General features: G+C 49.6%; 1 protein-coding gene across 1 annotated transcript in view; it reads right to left on the bottom strand.

The window, feature by feature from the left end:
• SEPTIN5 (septin 5) overlaps positions 1-20860 on the bottom strand; it is a 292703-nt gene extending 271843 nt beyond the window's left edge. The window contains exons 1-2 of the mRNA XM_085633400.1: positions 20722-20860; positions 20506-20519 (exon numbers count right to left, since the gene is read on the bottom strand). Of these exons, the coding sequence (XP_085489526.1) occupies positions 20506-20519; positions 20722-20764 (57 nt within the window). The 5' untranslated portion in view covers positions 20765-20860. The remainder of the gene's footprint in view (positions 1-20505; positions 20520-20721) is intronic.
• Between the last annotated feature and the right edge of the window lie 673 nt (positions 20861-21533).

The following is a 21533-nucleotide window of genomic DNA, read 5'->3' as shown; positions in this document are numbered from 1 at the left end:
CTACAGAAGGTGTACGAACATTATCTAGTCATGGATTGGCACAGAAGGTGTACGAACATTATCTAGTCATGGATTGGTACTACAGAAGGTGAACGAATATTATCTAGTCATGGATTGGCACAGAAGGTGTACGAACATTATCTAGTCGTGGATTGGTACTACATAAGGTGTGCGAACATTATCTAGTCATGGATTGGCACAGAAGGTGTACGAACATTATCTAGTCATGGATTGGTACTACAGAAGGTGTACGAACATTATGAGTTCATGGATTGGTACTACAGAAGGTGTACGAACATTATCTAGCCATGGATTGGTACAGAAGGTGTACGAATATTATCTAGTCATGGATTGGTACAGAAGATGTACAAATATTATCTAGTCATGGATTGGCACAGAAGGTGTCCGAACATTATCTAGACATGGATTGGTAATACAGAAGGTGTACGAACATTATCTAGTCATGGATTGGTACAGAAGGTGTTTGAACATTATCTAGTCATGGATTGGTACAGAAGGTGTATGAACATTATCTAGTCATGGATTGGTAGTACAGAAGGTGTACGAGGATTATCTAGTCATGGATTGGTACTACAGAAGGTGTACGAATATTATCTAGTCATGCATTGGTACAGAAGGTGTTCCAACATTATCTAGTCATGCATTGGCACAGAAGTTGTATGAACATTATCTAGTCATGGATTGGTACTACAGAAGGTGTACAAACATTATCTAGTCATGGATTGGTACAGAAGGTGTACGAATATTTTCTAGTCATGGATTGGTACAGAAGGTGTATGAACATTATCTAGTCATTGATTGGTACTACAGAAGGTGTACGAATATTATCTAGTCATGGATTGGCACAGAAGGTGCACGAATATTATCTAGTCATGGATTGGTGCAGAAGGTATAAGAACATTATTAAGTCATGGATTGGTACAAAAGATATCTGAAGATTATCGAGTCATGGATTGGTACAGAAGGTGGAGGCATATTATCAAGTTATGGACTTGTGCAGAAGGTATATGAAAAATATGGAGTCATGAATTGATACAGAAGAGACGTAAACATTATTGTGCAGAGAATTGGTACCGAAGATATATTAATATTACGCAGTTGTGGATTGGTGCAGAAGAGATATGGAGCAATAACCAGGGTATACTAACAAAGTGCAGACTAATACAGCACGTTTAGTATTAACACATGATACAGAAGGTGTACTATCACATTTAGGATTGTTACTGAAGGTACAATGTCAAAGCGCAGTCTGTTACAGGAGGTGTAATAGCAATGGTTGCTACAAACGTTTACTACACAAGGAAAACTATCAAGACCTTAAATGCTACATATAGTTTAACACAGGGGCATGTATAGGTTAAAAAGAAATCATCAAGACCACCGGAAAAAGGCAATTGTGTGGCTGAGGAATATTATGGGTGATCTTGGATTTACCACACTTGCCACATATTCCACCCTCTGCTGCATAATTTGCAGAGTTCAACAAACGTTTTTTTTTTTTAGCTCAAACAGATCAAAAGTAACTAAAAAGTTATGTACCACCTGCGGTGCAGTGCAGAGGCAGGCACTTTGCAAAGGTTTACTCTTCACCTGTCAGTTGCCAATAGTTCTAGTAATGTATTAAACGTGTGCTGCAGAGGTAACATTTTTGCCCAGACAACAGTAAGGTCTGAGGCTGATGGAATAGAAATAGCTTGTTGTCTTAAGAATGTATGGAATTAAGTAAAGGGTGAACAAAGATTGCTTTTTTTGCTTCCTTTTTCGTGAGAATGTATGTCACAAAAGAACACTGTTCTTGTCATTGGAGTTATTTCAGAGGGGTTCTCAGAGGAGAGAACATATACTCCTCGGTCTAACATCTGATGCTTGGATTTTACAGTGCCTCTTAGCAAGACACTCACATAGCAGATCTGTAGTGTAGACTATGGTTTTGCAAGGCTGTCTCTTAAATGACGTCAGAGAGTAAATCCGAAAACAGAAGATATAATGTAAAATGAGTGGGTAAGGCATATGCGTGGTTAAGACACGCGTGGTTCTGCTTCCGGTGTGGGAGCATGCGTGGCTGAGGCTGCGGTGGTCCAACTGTTCTAAAACATATCTGGAGCACACAGAATAAAAGGGGTACACCCTTTATTACATGGAGTGTGCACATGTGGGCTAGTTTCCTACTGACTGCAAAATAATGTTTCCCACAACTGTATTCAGGTAGTAAGAAGGTAAAGTGTTGAAAGAATGGTGTTTTTGTGCAGCCATCCAAGATGAAAACTTTATTTGTTAGTGAATAACATTTTCGATAGAAGCCGTAGAAAGTGTGTCGCTTCTGAAGAACCCTTTGCATTGTATATAGTGTTGGGTCCCTTTGCATCTCTGTGTGTTGAAATTCTAGTGACAGCGCTGGCACAGAATGTGTTGCATGACAATGCATAATTTGCCTTTTGCTGCTGCATAATGTATTCCACCCAGTCGTGTCATTTGACCCTCCAGTGTTGCATAATTCCAGTGGCTAAAGCTCTAATAGTGAGGCGTGGATTGATACAGAACATATAACACAGGGGTGTCAATGTATAAAGACGGTATAATATCACTTGGGGTATAGATACAGGATGCACACCATCAAAGTGTGACTTAGCGCCTGAAGGTGTAATATATTTAGGTGAGGATTACTGCAGGGGGTCTGATGGTGAGGAGTGAAATACACAAAAATCAATGGGGGAGTGGATCACTAGTCCCAAAAGAACCAGGGAATGCAAAGGTAGTACTAGGTACTGTTATAAAACCCTCAATCACGTTTTGTAAAGATCGAGTGGAGCGGTATATTTTCATTCTCCGCTTCGTTACTGACAACGTGACAGCATCATCATAGGGTTCATGCAATGCTTCCTCCACCTGGAGGTCGCCCCGCTGGGTATTTTGGTAGTGATTGTGGAAAAAAGTGAAGTGACAAATAGTGCAGGAAATGTAAAGATAAAATACCCATAGAGCCAGTAAAAAATCTTTAATTGTACTGGGTGTGGGAAATGTTAAAAAAGTCTCTGGTGCACTCACTGGCTGGTTATGGCCATGTGCACTTATAAAAGAAGTGTCCATAAAAAGGTCGACATGTTTCAGCCTTTAAATTGCCCCGAAGGGTCAGGTAGGCTTTCTTCAGGACCTAAGTTGTGAAGAGGACCCTAATTCAGGGAGTCCTCCAGTGAGTGAGCCGGTACCGGGTAAAGGAGGGCAGCGTCAGCACTGGACGAAGTTTCCACGCCACAAGAGAGCGTGAGCAACTGCCCCTTTTCGCACCCGCTGTTGCCTACAATTACGGCAAACAGGTTCAAATCGGACAGATACCCCAGAGATCATCATATCTCGGCTCACTCACTGGAGGACTCCCTGAATTAGGGTCCTCTTCACAACTTAGGTCCTGAAGAAAGCCTACCTGACCCTTCGGGGCAATTGAAAGGCTGAAACATGTCGACCTTTTTATGGACACTTCTTTTATAAGTGCACATGGCCATAACCAGCCAGTGAGTGCACCAGAGACTTTTTTAACATTTCCCACACCCAGTACAATTAAAGATTTTTTACTGGCTCTATGGGTATTTTATCTTTACATTTCCTGCACTATTTGTCACTTCACTTTTTTCCACAATCACTACCAAAATAACCAGCGGGACGACCTCCAGGAGGAGGAAGCATTGCATGAACCCTATGATGATGCTGTCACGTTGTCAGTAACGAAGCGGAGAATGAAAATATACCTCTCCACTCGATCTTTACAAAACGTGATTGAGGGTTTTATAACAGTACCTAGTACTACCTTTGCATTCCCTGGTTCTTTTGGGACTAGTGATCCACTCCCCCATTGATTTTTGTATACTTGAGATAAGGAAGCTGAGTGGACCAGAGGCTCTTCTTTCTCCCTCCAACCTGATTTTTGTTGAGGAGTGAAATACATCAGAAAGCTCGGATTGCTACAAGAGACAATAGCAACGTTTATATTGCTACTGGACATATGTCATTAAGGCATGAAATAATGCAGGGGGATAAGATTGGGGTGTAGAATGTTACAGAAGGTACTCTAATGTGATATGGATTATTATTAAAGGTATAACAACTACGTTGGTACAAAGTAGTGACGTATGGATGAGTGTTGTGAAAACTATAATATGCAAAGTTGGAATAATCCAGAAGGCATGCTATAGAGGTGTGGCTTACAGCAGAAGGTATGATATTGAAACTTGGATTACTAACGAAGCCATAATATATGAGGAATAGATTGTTACCAAAGGTGTAAACCAAAGCGAAGATTGAAAAAGAAAGAATAGTATGTGATGCCAGGGATGTCGCTAAAGGTGTAATATCAAAGCGTGGAATAATCCAGAATGTATATTGTTTAGGAATATATTGTTATAACAGGTATTTCAAGGCGTGGAAGGTATAGTATGAAAGTGTGAATTGCACTAAACGTCTACAAATGAGACATTGATTGCGGCAGAAGGTATAATGTTGATTTTTGGCTTGGTACAGAAGATTTAATTTCAAAGTGCGAAATACAACAGAAAGTACACCGCGGTGTGGATTGCCGCAGAAGGTATGCTATAAAGCATAGATTGCTACAGCGGGTATACTATTGGGGCATGGAATAAAGCAGGGGGGGTGTTTACTATTGAAGCATGGACTCAGGTAGAAGGCATGATATTGAAACTGTACATCTTACAGAAGGCATAACATCAGATTAGTACAGGGGGAGTAGCAAGGTGGTGTGGGGGTGCCACAGAAGGTGTGATATCAAGCAGGAGAATCTTGTTGGAGGCATAATATTGCGGCATGAGATAATGGAGGGGGCATAACATTCAGGCATAAACTTCCACAAATATATGGCATGAAGTTATAGTATGTTATGGAACATATACTACTAAAGTATGGATCAGTGCAAAGCGTTTTTCGTTGAGGAATGGAATGTTACTGAAGGAGTAATCTTGAAGTGTGGAATGATCCTGAATGTATACAATCAAGTGGTAGAATGTAATGAAGGTAGAATATTGAAAAATTGAATGATACAAAAGGCATTGCACCCAGATGTAGGATCTTACAATAGGCAGAATACTGAAGCGTGGAATGTTACCAAAGGTATAGCATCAATGTGTGTGATGTCACTAATGGTATAATATTAAAGCGTAGATCATCCGGGTAGCAGAATGATAAGGGAGGTGTACTATTGAAGCGTGGAATGATACCAAAGGTATAGCATCAATATGTGAGATGTCACTATTGGTATAATATTAAAGCATAGCTCATCCAGGTAGCAGAATGATAAGGGAGGTGTACTAGTGAAGCGTGAAATGATACCAAAGGTATAGCATCAATGTGTGAGATGTCACTAATGGCATAATATTAAAGCGTAGATCATCTAGAATGTGTAATATCGAGGTAACAGAATGCTAAGGGGCGTGTACTATTGAAGCGTGGAATGATACCAAAGGTATAGCATCAATGTGTGAGATGTCACTATTGGTATAATATTAAAGCGTAGATCATCCGGGTAACAGAATGCTAAGGGGCGTGTACTATTGAAGCGTGGAATGATACCAAAGGTATAGCATCAATGTGTGAGATGTCACTAATGGTATAATATTAAAGCGTAGATCATCCGGGTAACAGAATGCTAAGGGAGGTGTACTATTGAAGCGTGGAATGATACCAAAGGTATAGCATCAATGTGTGAGATGTCACTAGCGGTATAATATTTAAGCGGAGATCATCCAGAATGTGCAATATCGAGGTAACAGAATGCTAAGGGAGGTGTACTATTGAAGCGTGGAATGATCCCAAAGGTATAGCATCAATGTGTGAGATGTCACTATTGGTATAATATTAAAGCGGAGATCATCCGGGTAACAGAATGCTAAGGGGCGTGTACTATTGAAGCGTGGAATGATACCAAAGGTATAGCATCAATATGTGGGATGTCACTAATGGTATAATATTAAAGCGTAGATCATCTGGGTAACAGAATGTTACGGGAGGTCTACTATTGAAGCGTGGAATAATACAAAAGGTGTAGCATCAATGTGTGAGATGTAACTAGCGGTATAATATTAAAGCGTAGATCATCCGGGTAACAGAATGCTAAGGGACGTGTACTATTGAAGCGTGGAATGATACCAAAGGTATAGCATCAATGTGTGAGATGTCACTATTGGTATAATATTAAAGCGTAGATCATCCGGGTAACAGAATGCTAAGGGACGTGTACTATTGAAGCGTGGAATGATACAAAAGGTATAGCATCAATGTGTGAGATGTCACTATTGGTATAATATTAAAGCGTAGATCATCCGGGTAACAGAATGCTAAGGGGCGTGTACTATTGAAGCGTGGAATGATACCAAAGGTATAGCATCAATGTGTGAGATGTCACTAATGGTATAATATTAAAGCGTAGATCATCCGGGTAACAGAATGCTAAGGGGCGTGTACTATTGAAGCGTGGAATGATACCAAAGGTATAGCATCAATATATGAGATGTCACTATTGGTATATTATTAAAGCGGAGATCATCCGGGTAACAAAATGCTAAGGGACGTGTACTATTGTAGCGTGGAATGATACCAAAGGTATAGCATCAATGTGTGAGATGTCACTATTGGTATAATATTAAAGCGGAGATCATCCAGGTAACAGAATGCTAAGGGGCATGTACTATTGAAGCGTGGAATGATACAAAAGGTATAGAATCAATGTGTGAGATGTCACTAATGGTATAATATTAAAGCGGAGATCATCCGGGTAACAGAATGCTAAGGGGCATGTACTATTGAAGCGTGGAATGATACAAAAGGTATAGCATCAATGTGTGCGATGTCACTAATGGTATAATATTAAAGCGGAGATCATCCGGGTAACAAAATGCTAAGGGGCATGTACTATTGAAGCGTGGAATGATACCAAAGGTATAGCATCAATGTGTGAGATGTCACTATTGGTATAATATTAAAGCGGAGATCATCCGGGTAACAAAATGCTAAGGGACGTGTACTATTGAAGCGTGGAATGATACAAAAGGTATAGAATCAATGTGTGAGATGTCACTAATGGTATAATATTAAAGCGGAGATCATCCGAGTAACAGAATGCTAAGGGGCATGTACCATTGAAGCGTGGAATGATACAAAAGGTATAGCATCAATGTGTGAGATGTCACTAATGGTATAATATTAAAGCGGAGATCATCCGGAATGTGTAATATCGATGTAAGAGAATGCTAAGGGAGGTGTACTATTGAAACGTGAAATGATAACAAAGGTATAGCATCAATGTGTGAGATGTAACTAGCCGTATAATATGAAAGCGGAGATCATCCGGAATGTGTAATATTGAGGTAACAGAAAGCTACTGGAGGTGAACTATTGAAGCGTGGAATGATACCAAAAGTTTACTAGTGAGGTGCGGAAGGTTAATGAAATCATAATATTGAACTGTGGAATGACAGAAAAAGTATGATATCCATGCATAGATTGCTACAGAAAGTATATTTTTGAGGTGTGAATGGCTGCAAAGGATATGATATTGACGCCAGGTATGTTATAAGGCAGGATCCTGCGGTATGGTTTGCTACCAAAGAGTTAGCATTGTAGTGTGGATGTTACTAAAGGTATAATATTGAGGTGCGGACTGCTACGATGATGAAATAGCAAGAAGTGGAATGTTGTTGGAGGTATAACATCGAGGCGTGGGCTACTATAGAACGTATAAAATCTAGGTGCGGATTTTTAATGAAGGTGTAATACTGATGCATGGATTGCTACCAAAGGTGTAATACAAAGGTGTGGCATGTAGGGTTTGACTGTAGGTATATTATCTAAGCACAGATTACAAAAAGGTGTATAGGATGGCTACAATAAGTAAAATATAGGGAAGTGAAATGCAACAGAAGGTATATTCAGGCATGGATTACGATATATAACATGGTATTAAAGGGCGGATCGCTACAAGAGGTTTGATATCAAGGTATAGAATAATGCATAAAGTAAGATATTGTGATAAGTAGTGTTACAGAAAGTACTCTCTTGAGGAGCGGAGAGTTACCAAGGTACAATAGCTAAGCGAAGGGTGCTTCAGGAGCAGAAGTACTGACGCTTGCACTGACTTCAAGATGGAACTTTGGGGTCTGGAATGTTATCAAAGTTATGCTTTTGAAGGACGAATGATGCAGGTTGCGAGATACTGAGGCTTGGGTTGCCGCAAGAGGTATGAATCCAAATTACTACAGAGGGCACAATATTTAAAGTGTGAACTGTAAGAGATTTAATTCCAACGCTCATGATGGCACAAAGGAAGGTGTGGGATATGACCTAAGGTGTAATATCAAGGTGTAGAATGACACAGACGTAACCCTGTCAAGGCGTGGACTGCTATGCAAGGTATAATGGCAACGCATGGAATGCTACATAAGGTATAATATTGAGGTGTGAATTGTTACAGAAGGTATATATTGAGGAGTGGATTGCATCTAAAGTTATATTATGAAGTTGAACATTTGTATAGAAGATACAATGTTGAGGCATTTATTGTAACAGAGAGTAAACCAAGGCGTGGATTGCTACAGAAGACATACATTAAAGTATAGATTGATAGAGGAGGTGTAATCTGAAGACTGGGCCGCCACTGAAGGTATAATATAGAAGCGTAGCGCGATACAGAGAGTATAACACATGGAATGGAACTACAAGTAGAACGCTGATGTGTGGGTGCCTCAGAAGCTACAATACTGCGGCGCAATGCAACAGAAGGTACATGCTAAAGAATTGAATTATACATAGGTATAGTATTGAGGTGTGCATTATCATCAAAGGAATATAGTGAAGTGCACAATGATATATAATATACAATGCAGAGGTGTAAAATGTTCTCGAAGGTATAATACTGAAATATGGAGCCTCACAGAAGTTATGGGGGCGTTCAGTGTTGATGGTGCAATATTGAAGGATGGAATGAAAGAATATGAGATATTCAGACATGGGTTGCTACAGAAGGCAGGGTATTGTTGCGTGGAAAGTATTGTCGAGGTGTGGAATGTTACAGGAGGTATAATGTCAAGGGACTGACTGCTACTGAAGGTATGAAGACGGAAAAGCGGATTATTAATACTTAATATATAGCATGGGGCTCTGGGTTGCTACAGAAGGTATGAAACTGATGCAGGAACAAGCCATACCAGGTATATTAAATGTAAATTTGATACTTCTATAGCGCACTACTCACCCGCAAGGGTCTCAAGGCGCTTGTACAAATACCGCTGTGGAACCCATCCTGGCTTTCCCTGTGGGGCATCCACTCCTGGGCACCCCCAAGGTGGAGGCCAGGCATCCTTAGCGTTGTGGAGATTAAGCAAGCTATTGCCCAGAGTTGCAGAGTGGGACTCCATGATTGGAATAGGCACCAAGGCGAGAATTATCAGGTCCGTGGAATTTTTGAGCCCAAGACCCGCCGAGGTGGGGAATTGAACCCTGGTCCCGGGCTAGACCTCTGCATCAGGGTCTGCCGCTCTAATCATTGAGCCACACTTCTCCACAATACTGAGGCCTGCCATGACGTTCAGCGGATTCTATACAAATGTGGAATGTTACTGAAGTTACAATATTGAGGCTGGCATGAGGCATGGTACAATATTATAACATGGGCGGCCAGAGCAGGTACTATCTCCAGTCGTCGGTTGCTACGGAAGGTATAGAGTTAAGAGTGGAACGTTGTTGAAGGCATAACGTCGAAACAATTCAGATGGAACAAAGCTGAGGCTGGAAATGTTATCGAAGGTATAATATTGATATATTATAAGAAGGTCTGGGACCTAAATACCATATAATACTGGCGCCGCATAGAATGTAATTTCAATTCAAATCACAACGTGTGGAATAACACGAAAGGTACAATGTCGAACTATGGAATGTAAATGAAGGTGTAGTATACCGGAACGGATTAATACGGGATGTATTATTCGGGGTAATTTGTAATATTGAAGCGCGGTCCGTTACAGAAAAGTAATACCGAGGGGTGAGTGATATCGAGGCGTGGGGGGAGGGGGCGCAGTGGTGGGCCCGCCTTCCGCTTAATCAGCCACAATTCGATATATTAAATGTAACCCTGGCCCAGACGTATGGACGAGCTCCCGCTGGAACAACGCCTCTCTCACACACAAACACACAGGCAGCACAGATGCACCACACATGCCGGCACCAGTGGGGGACGTCCGCCTCTCACACACAGACACACAGTACAGATGCACCACACATGCACACACCGGCACCGGTGGTGGACCTCTGCCTCTCTCACACACACAGCACAGATGCACCACACATGCACACACCGGCACCAGTGGGAGGACCTCCGCCTCTTTCACACACAAAGACACACATCAGCAACAATATCGGTGGGTGTTACACTCACCATACATGCACACGCTGGCACCAGTGATCGGAACAACGCCTCTCTCACACACACAAACACACAGGCAGCACAGATGCACCACACATGCCGGCATTAGTGGGGGACCTCCGCCTCTCACACACACAGACACACAGCACAGATGCACCACACATGCACACACCGGCACCGGTGGTGGACCTCTGCCTCTCTCACACACACAGCACAGATGCACCACACATGCACACACCGGCACCAGTGGGAGGACCTCCGCCTCTCACACACAGACACACAGCACAGATGCACCACACATGCACACACCGGCACCAGTGGGAGGACCTCCGCCTCTCTCACACACAAAGACACACAGGCAGCACAGATGCACCACACATGCCGGCATTAGTGGGGGACCTCCGCCTCTCTCTCTCACACACACAGCACAGATGCACCACACATGCACACACCGGCACCAGTGGGAGGACCTCCGCCTCTCTCACACACAAAGACACACATCAGCAACAATATCGGTGGGTGTTACACTCACCATACATGCACACGCTGGCAAGAGTGATCGGAACAACGCCTCTCTCACACACACAAACACACATGCAGCACAGATGCACCACACATGCCGGCATTAGTGGGGGACCTCCGCCTCTCACACACACAGACACACAGCACAGATGCACCACACATGCACAAACCGGCACCAGCGGTGCTCCAAAAAATGCACACACCAGTACCAGCGGGTGGACCGCAACATCTATTTTTCACACACACAGACGCACAGCAGAAGTGCACCACGCATGCACCCCGGCATCAGTGGGTGGACCCACATCTCTCACACACAAAGACGCACAGATGCAACATACATGCACACAATAGTATCAGTGGATGTACCTCCGCCTCTCTCACACACTTACAAACACAGATGCACCATGCATACACACGCCTGTATCAGTAAGTGGAACTCCGCTTCTCTCACACACTTACACACAGCACAGATGGACCATGCATACACACGCCTCTATCAGTGGGTGGAACTCCGCCTCACACACACAGCAGAGGTGTGCCACACATGCACACAGCGGCACCAGTGGGTGGACCTCCTCCTCACTCTCACACACATATAGACACACAGCAGAAGTTCACCACACCGGTGCCAGGGGGTGGACCTCCGCCTCTCTAACACACAGACACACAGCAGAAGTGCACCGCACATGCACACACCGGCACCAATGGGTGGACTTCCAACTCTCTCAGACACGCAGACACACAGCAGAGGTACACCACACATGCACACACTGGCACCAGTGGGTGGACTTCCACCTCTCTCTCACACACACAGACACACAACAGAGGTGCACCACACATGCATACACCGGCACCAGTGGGTGGACTTCCACCTCTCTCTCACACACAGACACACAGCAGAGGTGCACCACACATGCATAGACCATCACTAGTGGGTGGACTTCCACCTCTCTCTCACACACAGACAGACAACAGAGGTGCACCACACATGCACACACCGGCACCAGTGGGTGGACTTCCACCTCTCTCTCACACACAGACACACAACAGAGGTGCACCACAGATGCACAGACTTGCACCAGTGGGTAGATCGCTGCCTCTATCTCACACACAGACACACAACAGAGGTGCACCACTCATGCACACATCGGCACCAGTGGGTGGACTTCCATCTCTCTCTCTCACACACAGACACAGACCAGGGGTGCACCACACATGCACACACTGGCACCAGTGGGTGGACTTCCACCTCTCTCACACACACAGACACACAACAGAGGTGCACCACAGATGCACACACTGGCACCAGTGGGTAGATCTCTGCCTCTCTCACACACACAGACACACAACATAGGTGCACCACACATGCAAACACCGACACCAGTGGGTGGACTTCCACCTCTCTCTCTCACACACAGACACAGACCAGGGGTGCACCACACATGCACACACTGGCACCACTGGGTGGACTTCCACCTCTCTCTCACACATAGACACACAGCACACAGCAGAGGTGCACCACACATGCACACACTGGCACCAGTGGGTGGACTTCCACCTCTATCTCTCACACACAGCAGAGCTGCACCACACATGTACATACCGGCACCAGTGGGTGGACCACAGCCCCTCTCTCTCTCACACACACACGCACACCAGAGGTGCACCACACATGCACACACTGGCACCAGTGGGTGGACCACAGCCTCGCTCTCTCTCTCACACACACACACACAGCAGAGGTGCACCACACATGTACACACCAGCACCAGTGGGTGGACCACAGCCTCTCTCTCTCTCACACACACACCGCAGAGTTGCATCACACATGCACACACTGGCACCAGTGGGTGGACCACAGCCTCTCTCGCTCTCTCTCTCACACACACACACACACACACACACAGCAGAGGTGCACCACACATGTACACACCGGCACCAGTGGGTGGACCACAGCCCCCCCTCTCTCTCTCTCTCTCTCTCTCTCACACACACACACACACAGCAGAGGTGCACCACACATGTACACACTAGCACCAGTGGGTGGACCACAGCCTCTTTCTCTCTCACACACACCGCAGAGGTGCATCACACATGCACACACTGGCACCAGTGTGTGGACCACAGCCTCTCTCGTTTTCTCTCTCTCTCACACACACACACACACACACACACAGCAGAGGTGCACCACACATGTACACACCGGCACCAGTGGGTGGACCACAGCCCCCCCTCTCTCTCTCTCTCTCTCTCTCTCTCTCTCTCTCTCTCTCACTCTCTCACACACACACACATTCACAGCAGAGGTGCACCACACATGCACACACCGGCACCAGTGGGTGGATTTGTTATGATATATTTATGCTAAATCTATTTATAGAGCGCTGGATTGGGAAGTGTCCCGGCGCGAGCTCTTGTTTGGACAAGGAAATGACAAGGCCTAGTTCCTAGGAAGCCAGGGTTTTTAGTTCTTTCCTGGAGGATAACAAACTAGGAGAGGTTCTGATGCAGAAGGGCAGGTGGTTCCCAGCCTTGTAAGAAAGCTTCTACCACCCCAGTTGACTTGCTTGAATCTGAGAACCACCAGGGTCGTAGCACCAGAAGAACAAAGGTTTCGGTTGGGCTCATACCATTTAAAAGTCTGCTTCAGGTGGCGGGGACTTGGGTCATGGAGCGCCTTATATGAGGTACAGAGAGCCTTAAACTTAATGCGATGCCTAACAGGGGCCAGTGAAGAGTCTGGATGGCAGGAGTTACCGATTTAAATTTGGGAATCGGCTGCATTTTGTAGCATTTGCAGCTTGGTCAGGTGCTGGTGCTGCGTATTTAGGTACCACTCATTACAATAGTCAAGTTTAGAAAGAACCAATGAGGTGACAACTGGTTTTGTGATTCGGTGGGGATATAATGGAGAATTTGTTTAATCATCCTCAAGGTAACAAAGGTGGACGAGGTGACTGCGTTAACCTGGTCACCGAAGGTGAGTTTATTGTCCATTTGGGCTGTTAAGTTTCTAGTCTTCCGCCCCGGCGCTGGGAGGGTGCCTAGTTCCTCCGGCCACCAGGATGTTCACCAGAAGGATGTCTGATTTCCCCGACTTCCGTCTTCCCTGAATTAAGTTTTAAGCAGCTATTGCCCATCCATTTACTGACGGCCACATGCAGTTGTGGAATCTGGGCCCGGTGTCTGTATCATGGGTTGATAAAGACACAACAATTTGCATGTCATCAGCATAAGAAGTAAGTGGAAAGCAGAAGGATCTCATCAACTAGGCCAGTGAAGACACATACATGTTAAACAGTTTGGGGCGAAGAGAGGACCCCTGAGGGGCCCCGCAAGGCAAAAAAACTGGTTCAGAAACAAAAGAGTCAAGAGCCACTGACTGTACACACCCCGAGAAGAACGCAACAAGGCCAGTGCCGTCCCATTCACTCCGATCCATCAGGTGGCTATGAATGGCTGTATCAAAAGCTGCCGAAAGGTTCGAGCAGGACCAGGGAGCTGTGCCTCCAGCATCCAGGGCAGTGTCAAGACTGTGGCCACATGGACCAGGGCACATTTGCCACCAGCATCCAGAGCAGTGTCAGCAGTGTGGCCGCATGGACCAGGGCAGCTGTGCTGCCAGCATCTAGGGCAGTGTCAGCACTGTGGCCGCATGGACCAGGGCAGCTGTGCCTCCACCATCCAGGGCTGTGTCAGTACTGTGGCCGCATGGACCAGGGCAGCCGTGCCACCAGCATCCAGGGCAGTGTCAGCACAGTGGCCGCATGGACCAGGGCAGCTGTGCCACCAGCATCCAGGGCACAGTCAGCACGGTGGCGGCATGGACCTTGGCAGCTTTGCCGCCAGCATCCAGGGCAGTGTTAGTACAGTGGCCGCATTGACCAGAGCAGCTGTGCCACCAGCATCCAGGGCAGTGTCAGTACTGTGGCCGCATGGACCAGGGCACATTTGCCACCAGCATCCAGGGCAGTGTCAGCAGTGTAGCCGCATGGACCAGGGCAGATGTGCTGCCAGCATCCAGGGCAGTGTCAGCACTGTGGCCGCATGGACCAGGGCAGCTGTGCCTCCACCATCCAGGGCAGTGTCAGTACAGTGGCCGCATTGACCAGAGCAGCTGTGCCACCAGCATCCAGGGCAGTGTCAGTACTGTGGCCGCATGGACCAGGGCACATTTGCCACCAGCATCCAGAGCAGTGTCAGCAGTGTGGCCGCATGGACCAGGGCAGCTGTGCTGCCAGCATCTAGGGCAGTGTCAGCACTGTGGCCGCATGGACCAGGGCAGCTGTGCCTCCACCATCCAGGGCTGTGTCAGTACTGTGGCCGCATGGACCAGGGCAGCCGTGCCACCAGCATCCAGGGCAGTGTCAGCACAGTGGCCGCATGGACCAGGGCAGCTTTGCCGCCAGCATCCAGGGCAGTGTCAGCACTGTGGCCGCATGGACCAGGGCAGCTGTGCCGCCAGCATCCAGGGCGGTGTCAGTACTAAGGCCGCATGGACAGGCCAGTGTCAGTACAGTGGCCGCATGGACCAGGGCAGCTTTGCGGCCAGCATCCAGGGCAGTGTCAGTAGTGTGGCCGCATGGACCAGGGCAGCTTTGCCTCCAGCATCCAGGGCAGTGTCAGGACCGTAGCCATATGGACCAGGGCAGCTGTGCCACCAGCATCCAGGGCAGTGTCAGTACTGTGGCCACTTGGACAGGGCAGCCGTGCTGTCAGCATCCAGGGCAGTGTCACTACTGTGGCCGCATGGACCAGGACAGCTTTGCCGACAGCATCCAGGGCAGTGTCAGCAGTGTGGCCGCATTGACCAGGGCAGCTGTGCATCCAGCATCCAGGGCAGTGTCAGCATTGTGGCCGCATGGACCAGGGAAGCTGTCTCTCCAGCATCCAGGGCAGTGTCAGCAGTGTGGCCGCATGGACCAGGGCAGCTGTGCCTCCAGCATCCAGGGCAGTGTCAGTAGTGTGTCCGCACGGACCAGGGCAGCTGTGTCGCCAGCATCCAGGACAGTGTCAGTAGTGTGTCCGCACGGACCAGGGCAGCTGTGCCTCCAGCATCCAGGGCAGTGTCAGTAGTGTGGCCACATGGACCAGGACAGCTGTGCCACCAGCATCCAGGGCAGTGTCAGTAGTGTGTCCGCACGGACCAGGGCAGCTGTGCCGCCAGCATCCAAGGCAGTGTCAGCAATGCGTCCGCATGGACCAGGGCAGCCGTGCCGCCAGCATCCAGGGCAGTGTCAGCACTGCGGCCGCATGGACCAGGGCAGCTTTGCCGCCAGCATCCAGGGCAGTGTCAGTACTGTGGCCGCATGGACCAGGGCAGCTGTGCCACCAGCATCCGGGGTGTTTCAGTACTGTGGCCGCATGGACTAGGGCACATTTGCCACCAGCATCCAGGACAGTGTCAGCCCTGTGGCCGCATGGACCAGGGCAGCTGTGCCTCCAGCATCCAGGGCACAGTCAGCACTGTGGCGGCATGGACCTTGGCAGCTTTGCCTCCAGCATCCAGGGCAGTGTCAGCAGTGTGGCCGCATGGACCTGGGCAGCTGTGCCTCCAGCATCCCGGGCAGTGTCTGTACTGTGGCTGCATGGACCAGGGCACCTGTGCCGCCAGCATCCAGGGCAGTGTCTGTACTGTGGCCGCATGGACCAGGGCAGCTGTGACGCCATCATCCAGGACAGTGTCAGAAGTGTGGCCTCACGGACCAGGGCAGCCGTGCCGCCACTATCCAGGGAAGTGTCAGTACTGTGGCCGCATGGACAAGGGCAGCTGTTCCGCCAGCATCCAGGGCAGTGTCAGTAGTGTGGCCGCATGGACCAGGGCAGTGTCAGTACTGTGGCCGCATGTACCAGGGCAGTGTCAGTACTGTGGCAACATGGACCAGGGCAGCTGTGCCTCCAGCATCCAGGGCAGTGTCAGTACTGTGGCCTCATGGACCAGGGCAGCCGTGCCGCCAGCATCCAGGGCAGTGTCAGTAGTGTAGCCGCATGGACCAGGGCAGCTGTGCCGCCAGCATCCAGGGCAGTGTCAGTAGTGTGGCCGCATGGACCAGGGCAGCTGTGCCACCAGCATCCAGGGCAGTGTCAGTAGTGTGGCCGCATTGACCAGGGCAGCTGTGCATCCAGCATCCAGGGCAGTGTCAGCATTGTGGCCGCATGGACCAGGGAAGCTGTCTCTCCAGCATCCAGGGCAGTGTCAGCAGTGTGGCCGCATGGACCAGGACAGCCGTGCCGCCAGCATCCAGGGCAGTGTCAGTAGTGTAGCCGCATGGACCAGGGCAGCTGTGTCGCCAGCATCCAGGACAGTGTCAGTAGTGTGTTCGCACGGACCAGGGCAGCTGTCTCTCCAGCATCCAGGGCATTGTCAGCAGTGTGTTCGCATGGACCAGGGCAGCTGTGCCTCCAGATTCCAGGGCAGTGTCAGTACTGTGGCAGCATGGACCAGGGCAGCTGTGCCTCCAGCATCCAGGGCAGTTTCAGTACAGTGGCCGCATGGACCAGGGCAGCTTTGCCTCCAGCATCCAGGGCAGTGTCAGTAGTGTAGCCGCATGGACCAGGGCAGCCGTGCCGCCAGCATCCAGGGCAGTGTCAGTAGTGTGGCCGCATGGACCAGGGCAGCTTTGCCTCCAGCATCCAGGGCCGTGTCAGTACTGTGGCCGCATGGACCAGGGCAGCCGTGCCGCCAGCATCCAGGGCAGTGTCAGCACTGTGGCCGCATGGACCAGGGCAGCCGTGCCGCCAGCATCCAGGGCAGTGTCAGTACTGTGGCCGCATGGACCAGGGCAGCCGTGCCACCACCATCCATGGCAGTGTCAGCAGTGTGGCCGCATGGACCAGGGCAGCTGTGCCACCAGCATCCAGGGTGTTTCAGTACTGTGGCCGCATGGACCAGGGCACATTTGCCTACAGCTTCCAGGGCAGTGTCACTACTGTGGCCGCATCTGAAACCGTACTGTGTAGGATCTAGAAGCTTGATTGACCTGAATAAAGTCAGATCACTGGATATTTATGGCTTTTTCTACCAGCTTTGTAGGCAGCGGGAGGGAGGGAGATGGGGCGGAGCTTAAGATAGTGTTTTTTTAAATGAAAGGTAGTATGGAAGCCACCTCACATACTTTAGGAAAGTAGCCTGTTTTGAACATCACGTTGAATATTGTGGTTAGATCTTTGGCCATAATCTCTGGTACAAGTTTGTCTCTCTCTCTCAGACACAGCAGAGGTGTACCACACATGCACACACCTGCACCAGTGGGTGGACCTCCGCCTCTCTCTCACACACACACGCAGAAAAACAGCAGAGGTGCAACGCACTTGCACACACTGGCACCAGTGGTTGGACCTCCACCTCTCTCTCGCACACACACAGACACAGCAGAGGTGCAACACACATGCACACACCAGCACCAGTGCGTGGACCTCCACCTCTCTCACACACACACGCAGACACACAGCAGAGGTGCACCAAACTTGCACACACCGGCACCAGTGGGTGAACCTACGACTCTCTCTCACACACACGCAGACACACAGCAGAGATGTACCACACAAGCACACACAGGCACCAGTGGGTGGACCTCCACTTCTCTCACACACACGCAGACACACAGCAGAGGTGTACCATACTTGCACACACCAGCACCAGTGGGTGGACCTCCACTTCTCTCACACACACGCAGACACACAGCAGAGGTGCACCATACTTGCACACACCAGCACCAGTGGGTGGACCTCCACCTCTCTCTCACACACATGCAGACACAAGGCAGAGGTGTACCACACATGCACTCACTGGCACCAGTGGGTGGACCTCCGCCTCTCTGACACACAGACACACAGCAGAAGTGTACCACACATGCGCACACTGGCACTAGTAGGCGAACCTACGGCTCTCTCACGCACAGACATACAGCAGAGGTGTATAGCACATACACACATCGGCACCAGTTGGTGGACCTACGGCTCTCTCTCACACACAGAATAGGTGTGGCACACATGCACACAGCGGTACCAGTGGGAGGACCTCCACCTCTCTCACACATGCAGACAGACACACAGCACAGATGCACCACACATGCACACACTGGCATCAGTGGGAGGATATCCGCCTCTCTCTCATACACAGAAGAGATGTACCACACATGCACACACCGGCACCAGTGGGTGGACCTACGGCTCTCTCTAACACACAGAAGATGTGTACCTCACATGCCCACAGCGGTACCAGTGTGTGGACCTCCACCTCTCTCACACATGCAGACAGACACACAGTGCAGATGCACCACACATGCATACACCGACATCATTCTCTCTCTCACACACACACACAGACACACAGCAGAGATACACTACACATGGCGATATTAGTGGGTGGACCTCCCACTCTCACACACAGACACACAGCAGAGGTGCACCACACATGCACAAAGCAGTACCAGAGTGTGGACCTCCACCTCTCTCTCACATGCAGACACACAACACAGATGCACCACACATGCACATACCAGCACCAGTGGGTGGACCTCAACCTCTCTCTCACACACAGACACACAGCAGAGGTGCAACACACATGCACACACCGGCACCAGTGGTGGACCTCTGCCTCTCTCTCTCACACACACACAGCACAGATGCACCACACATGCACACACCGGCACCATTGGTGGACCTCTGCCTCTCTCACACACACAGATGCACCACACATGCACACACCGGCACCAGTGGTGGACCTCTGCCTCTCTCTCTCACACACACAGCACAGATGCACCACACATGCACACACCGGCACCATTGGTGGACCTCTGCCTCTCTCACACACACAGATGCACCACACATGCACACACCGGCACCAGTGGTGGACCTCCGCCTCTCTCTCACACACACAGCACAGATGCACCACACATGCACACACCGGCACCAGTGGTGAACCTCTGCCTCTCTCTCTCACACACAGCACAGATACACCACACATGCACACGCCAGCACCAGTTGGTGGACCTCCGCCTCTCTCTCTCACACACAAACACACAACACAAATGCGCCACAAATGCTCACGCCGGCATCTGTGAGCGGACCACCGTCTGTCTGTCTCTCTCTCACACACACGCGCGCGCACACACACAGCACAGATGCACCAGCACCACACAAAAACACGCAGGCATCTCTCTCACACAGAGATGCGACACCCACATACAAGCACACATGGGCGTACCACACCTTCCTGCGGGTTAGCTTTAGATGTAACGAAGGACAGATATAAAAATACGCATGTATGCAACACATTACACACAGAACAGCCATGTCGCAAACACACCGGGGTGTGACACACAGAAACATACTGCAAATAATTATCCTGGCTCTGATACACACACAGATGCAACAAACGGGGGTACACGGGTGTAACACACGACTGCCAGAGGCTACATACACACACACCCACGCACACACGCACAGTCTGCAGAGGAAGGCGCACGGACAGCTGGCACGCACCGAAGCGGAGCCTCGAGGCGAGCGCCCCCAAATGACAGAAATAAGCAGGGTCCTACCTCTTTTTCATCCGCTGGGGGTGGAACAGGAGGTGGGGGCGGCGGGGGAGGCAGCAGGTACAGACATCCCGTGGTCCAGGGAGGGCGCCCATCATCATTAGCAGCAGGCAGGGGGGAGGAAGGCAAGAGAGGAGGCGGTGAGGCTCGGCTGCAGACATTGCTACCCCACCTCACAGACTGCCCCCACCCCTCAGAGTGCCCCCACACCCTGCTCACCTGGTTTCATCAGCTTGCTCTTGTACCTGATGCCCGTGCTCATGATGCTGCAGTCCGGTGGGGGCCGGGGGGGCTCTCCTGCTGCTGTCAGCCTGCTGATCCCCAGGCACAATAGAGCTCTGTCTGCCTGCTTGCGATCAGAGCCTGTGCATTACAGGGCGGGGCCAGCCTGTGACAGGCTGAGACCAGCCCTCCCCGTCTCACCAATGCCAGCCTGTCACAGGATGAGGCCCCGCCCCATGGATGCAACACCAATGCCAGCCTGTCACAGTTTGAGGCCCCGCCCCCTGGATGCAACACCAATGCCAGTCTGTCACAGACTGAGGCCACCCCCCTGCCAGTAGCACCAATGCTTTTCTGTCACAGGCTGAGGCCCCGCCCACATGCCAGCAGCACCAATGCCAACTTGTCTGAAGACTTAGTCCAGCCCTTCCGACTGTCATCCCACTACTAGCCTGTCACCGACTGCAGCCCAGCCCTCCCTGCCTCACCAATACTAGCCTGTCACCGGCGGCAATCCGGCCCTCTTTGCCTCACCAATACTAGCATCGGGCCTCCCTATCTCACTAATACTAGCCTGTCATCAGCTGCAATCCAGCCCTCCCTGCCTCACTAATACCAGCCTGCCACCGGCTGCAGCCCGGCCCTCCCTGCCTCACCAATATCACCTTCACCCTTCCTACCTCACTAATACTAGCCTGTCACTGGCTGCAGCCCAGCCCATCCTGCCTCACCAATACCAGCCCTCCCTGCCTCACTAATACAAGCTTCAACCTCCCTACCTCGCTAACACTAGCCTGTCACCGGCGGCA

The sequence above is a fragment of the Triturus cristatus genome, chromosome 11, assembly GCF_964204655.1.
Source record: "Triturus cristatus chromosome 11, aTriCri1.1, whole genome shotgun sequence".
Lineage (NCBI taxonomy): Eukaryota > Metazoa > Chordata > Amphibia > Caudata > Salamandridae > Triturus > Triturus cristatus.
This window is presented reverse-complemented; position numbering and strand designations above follow the sequence as displayed.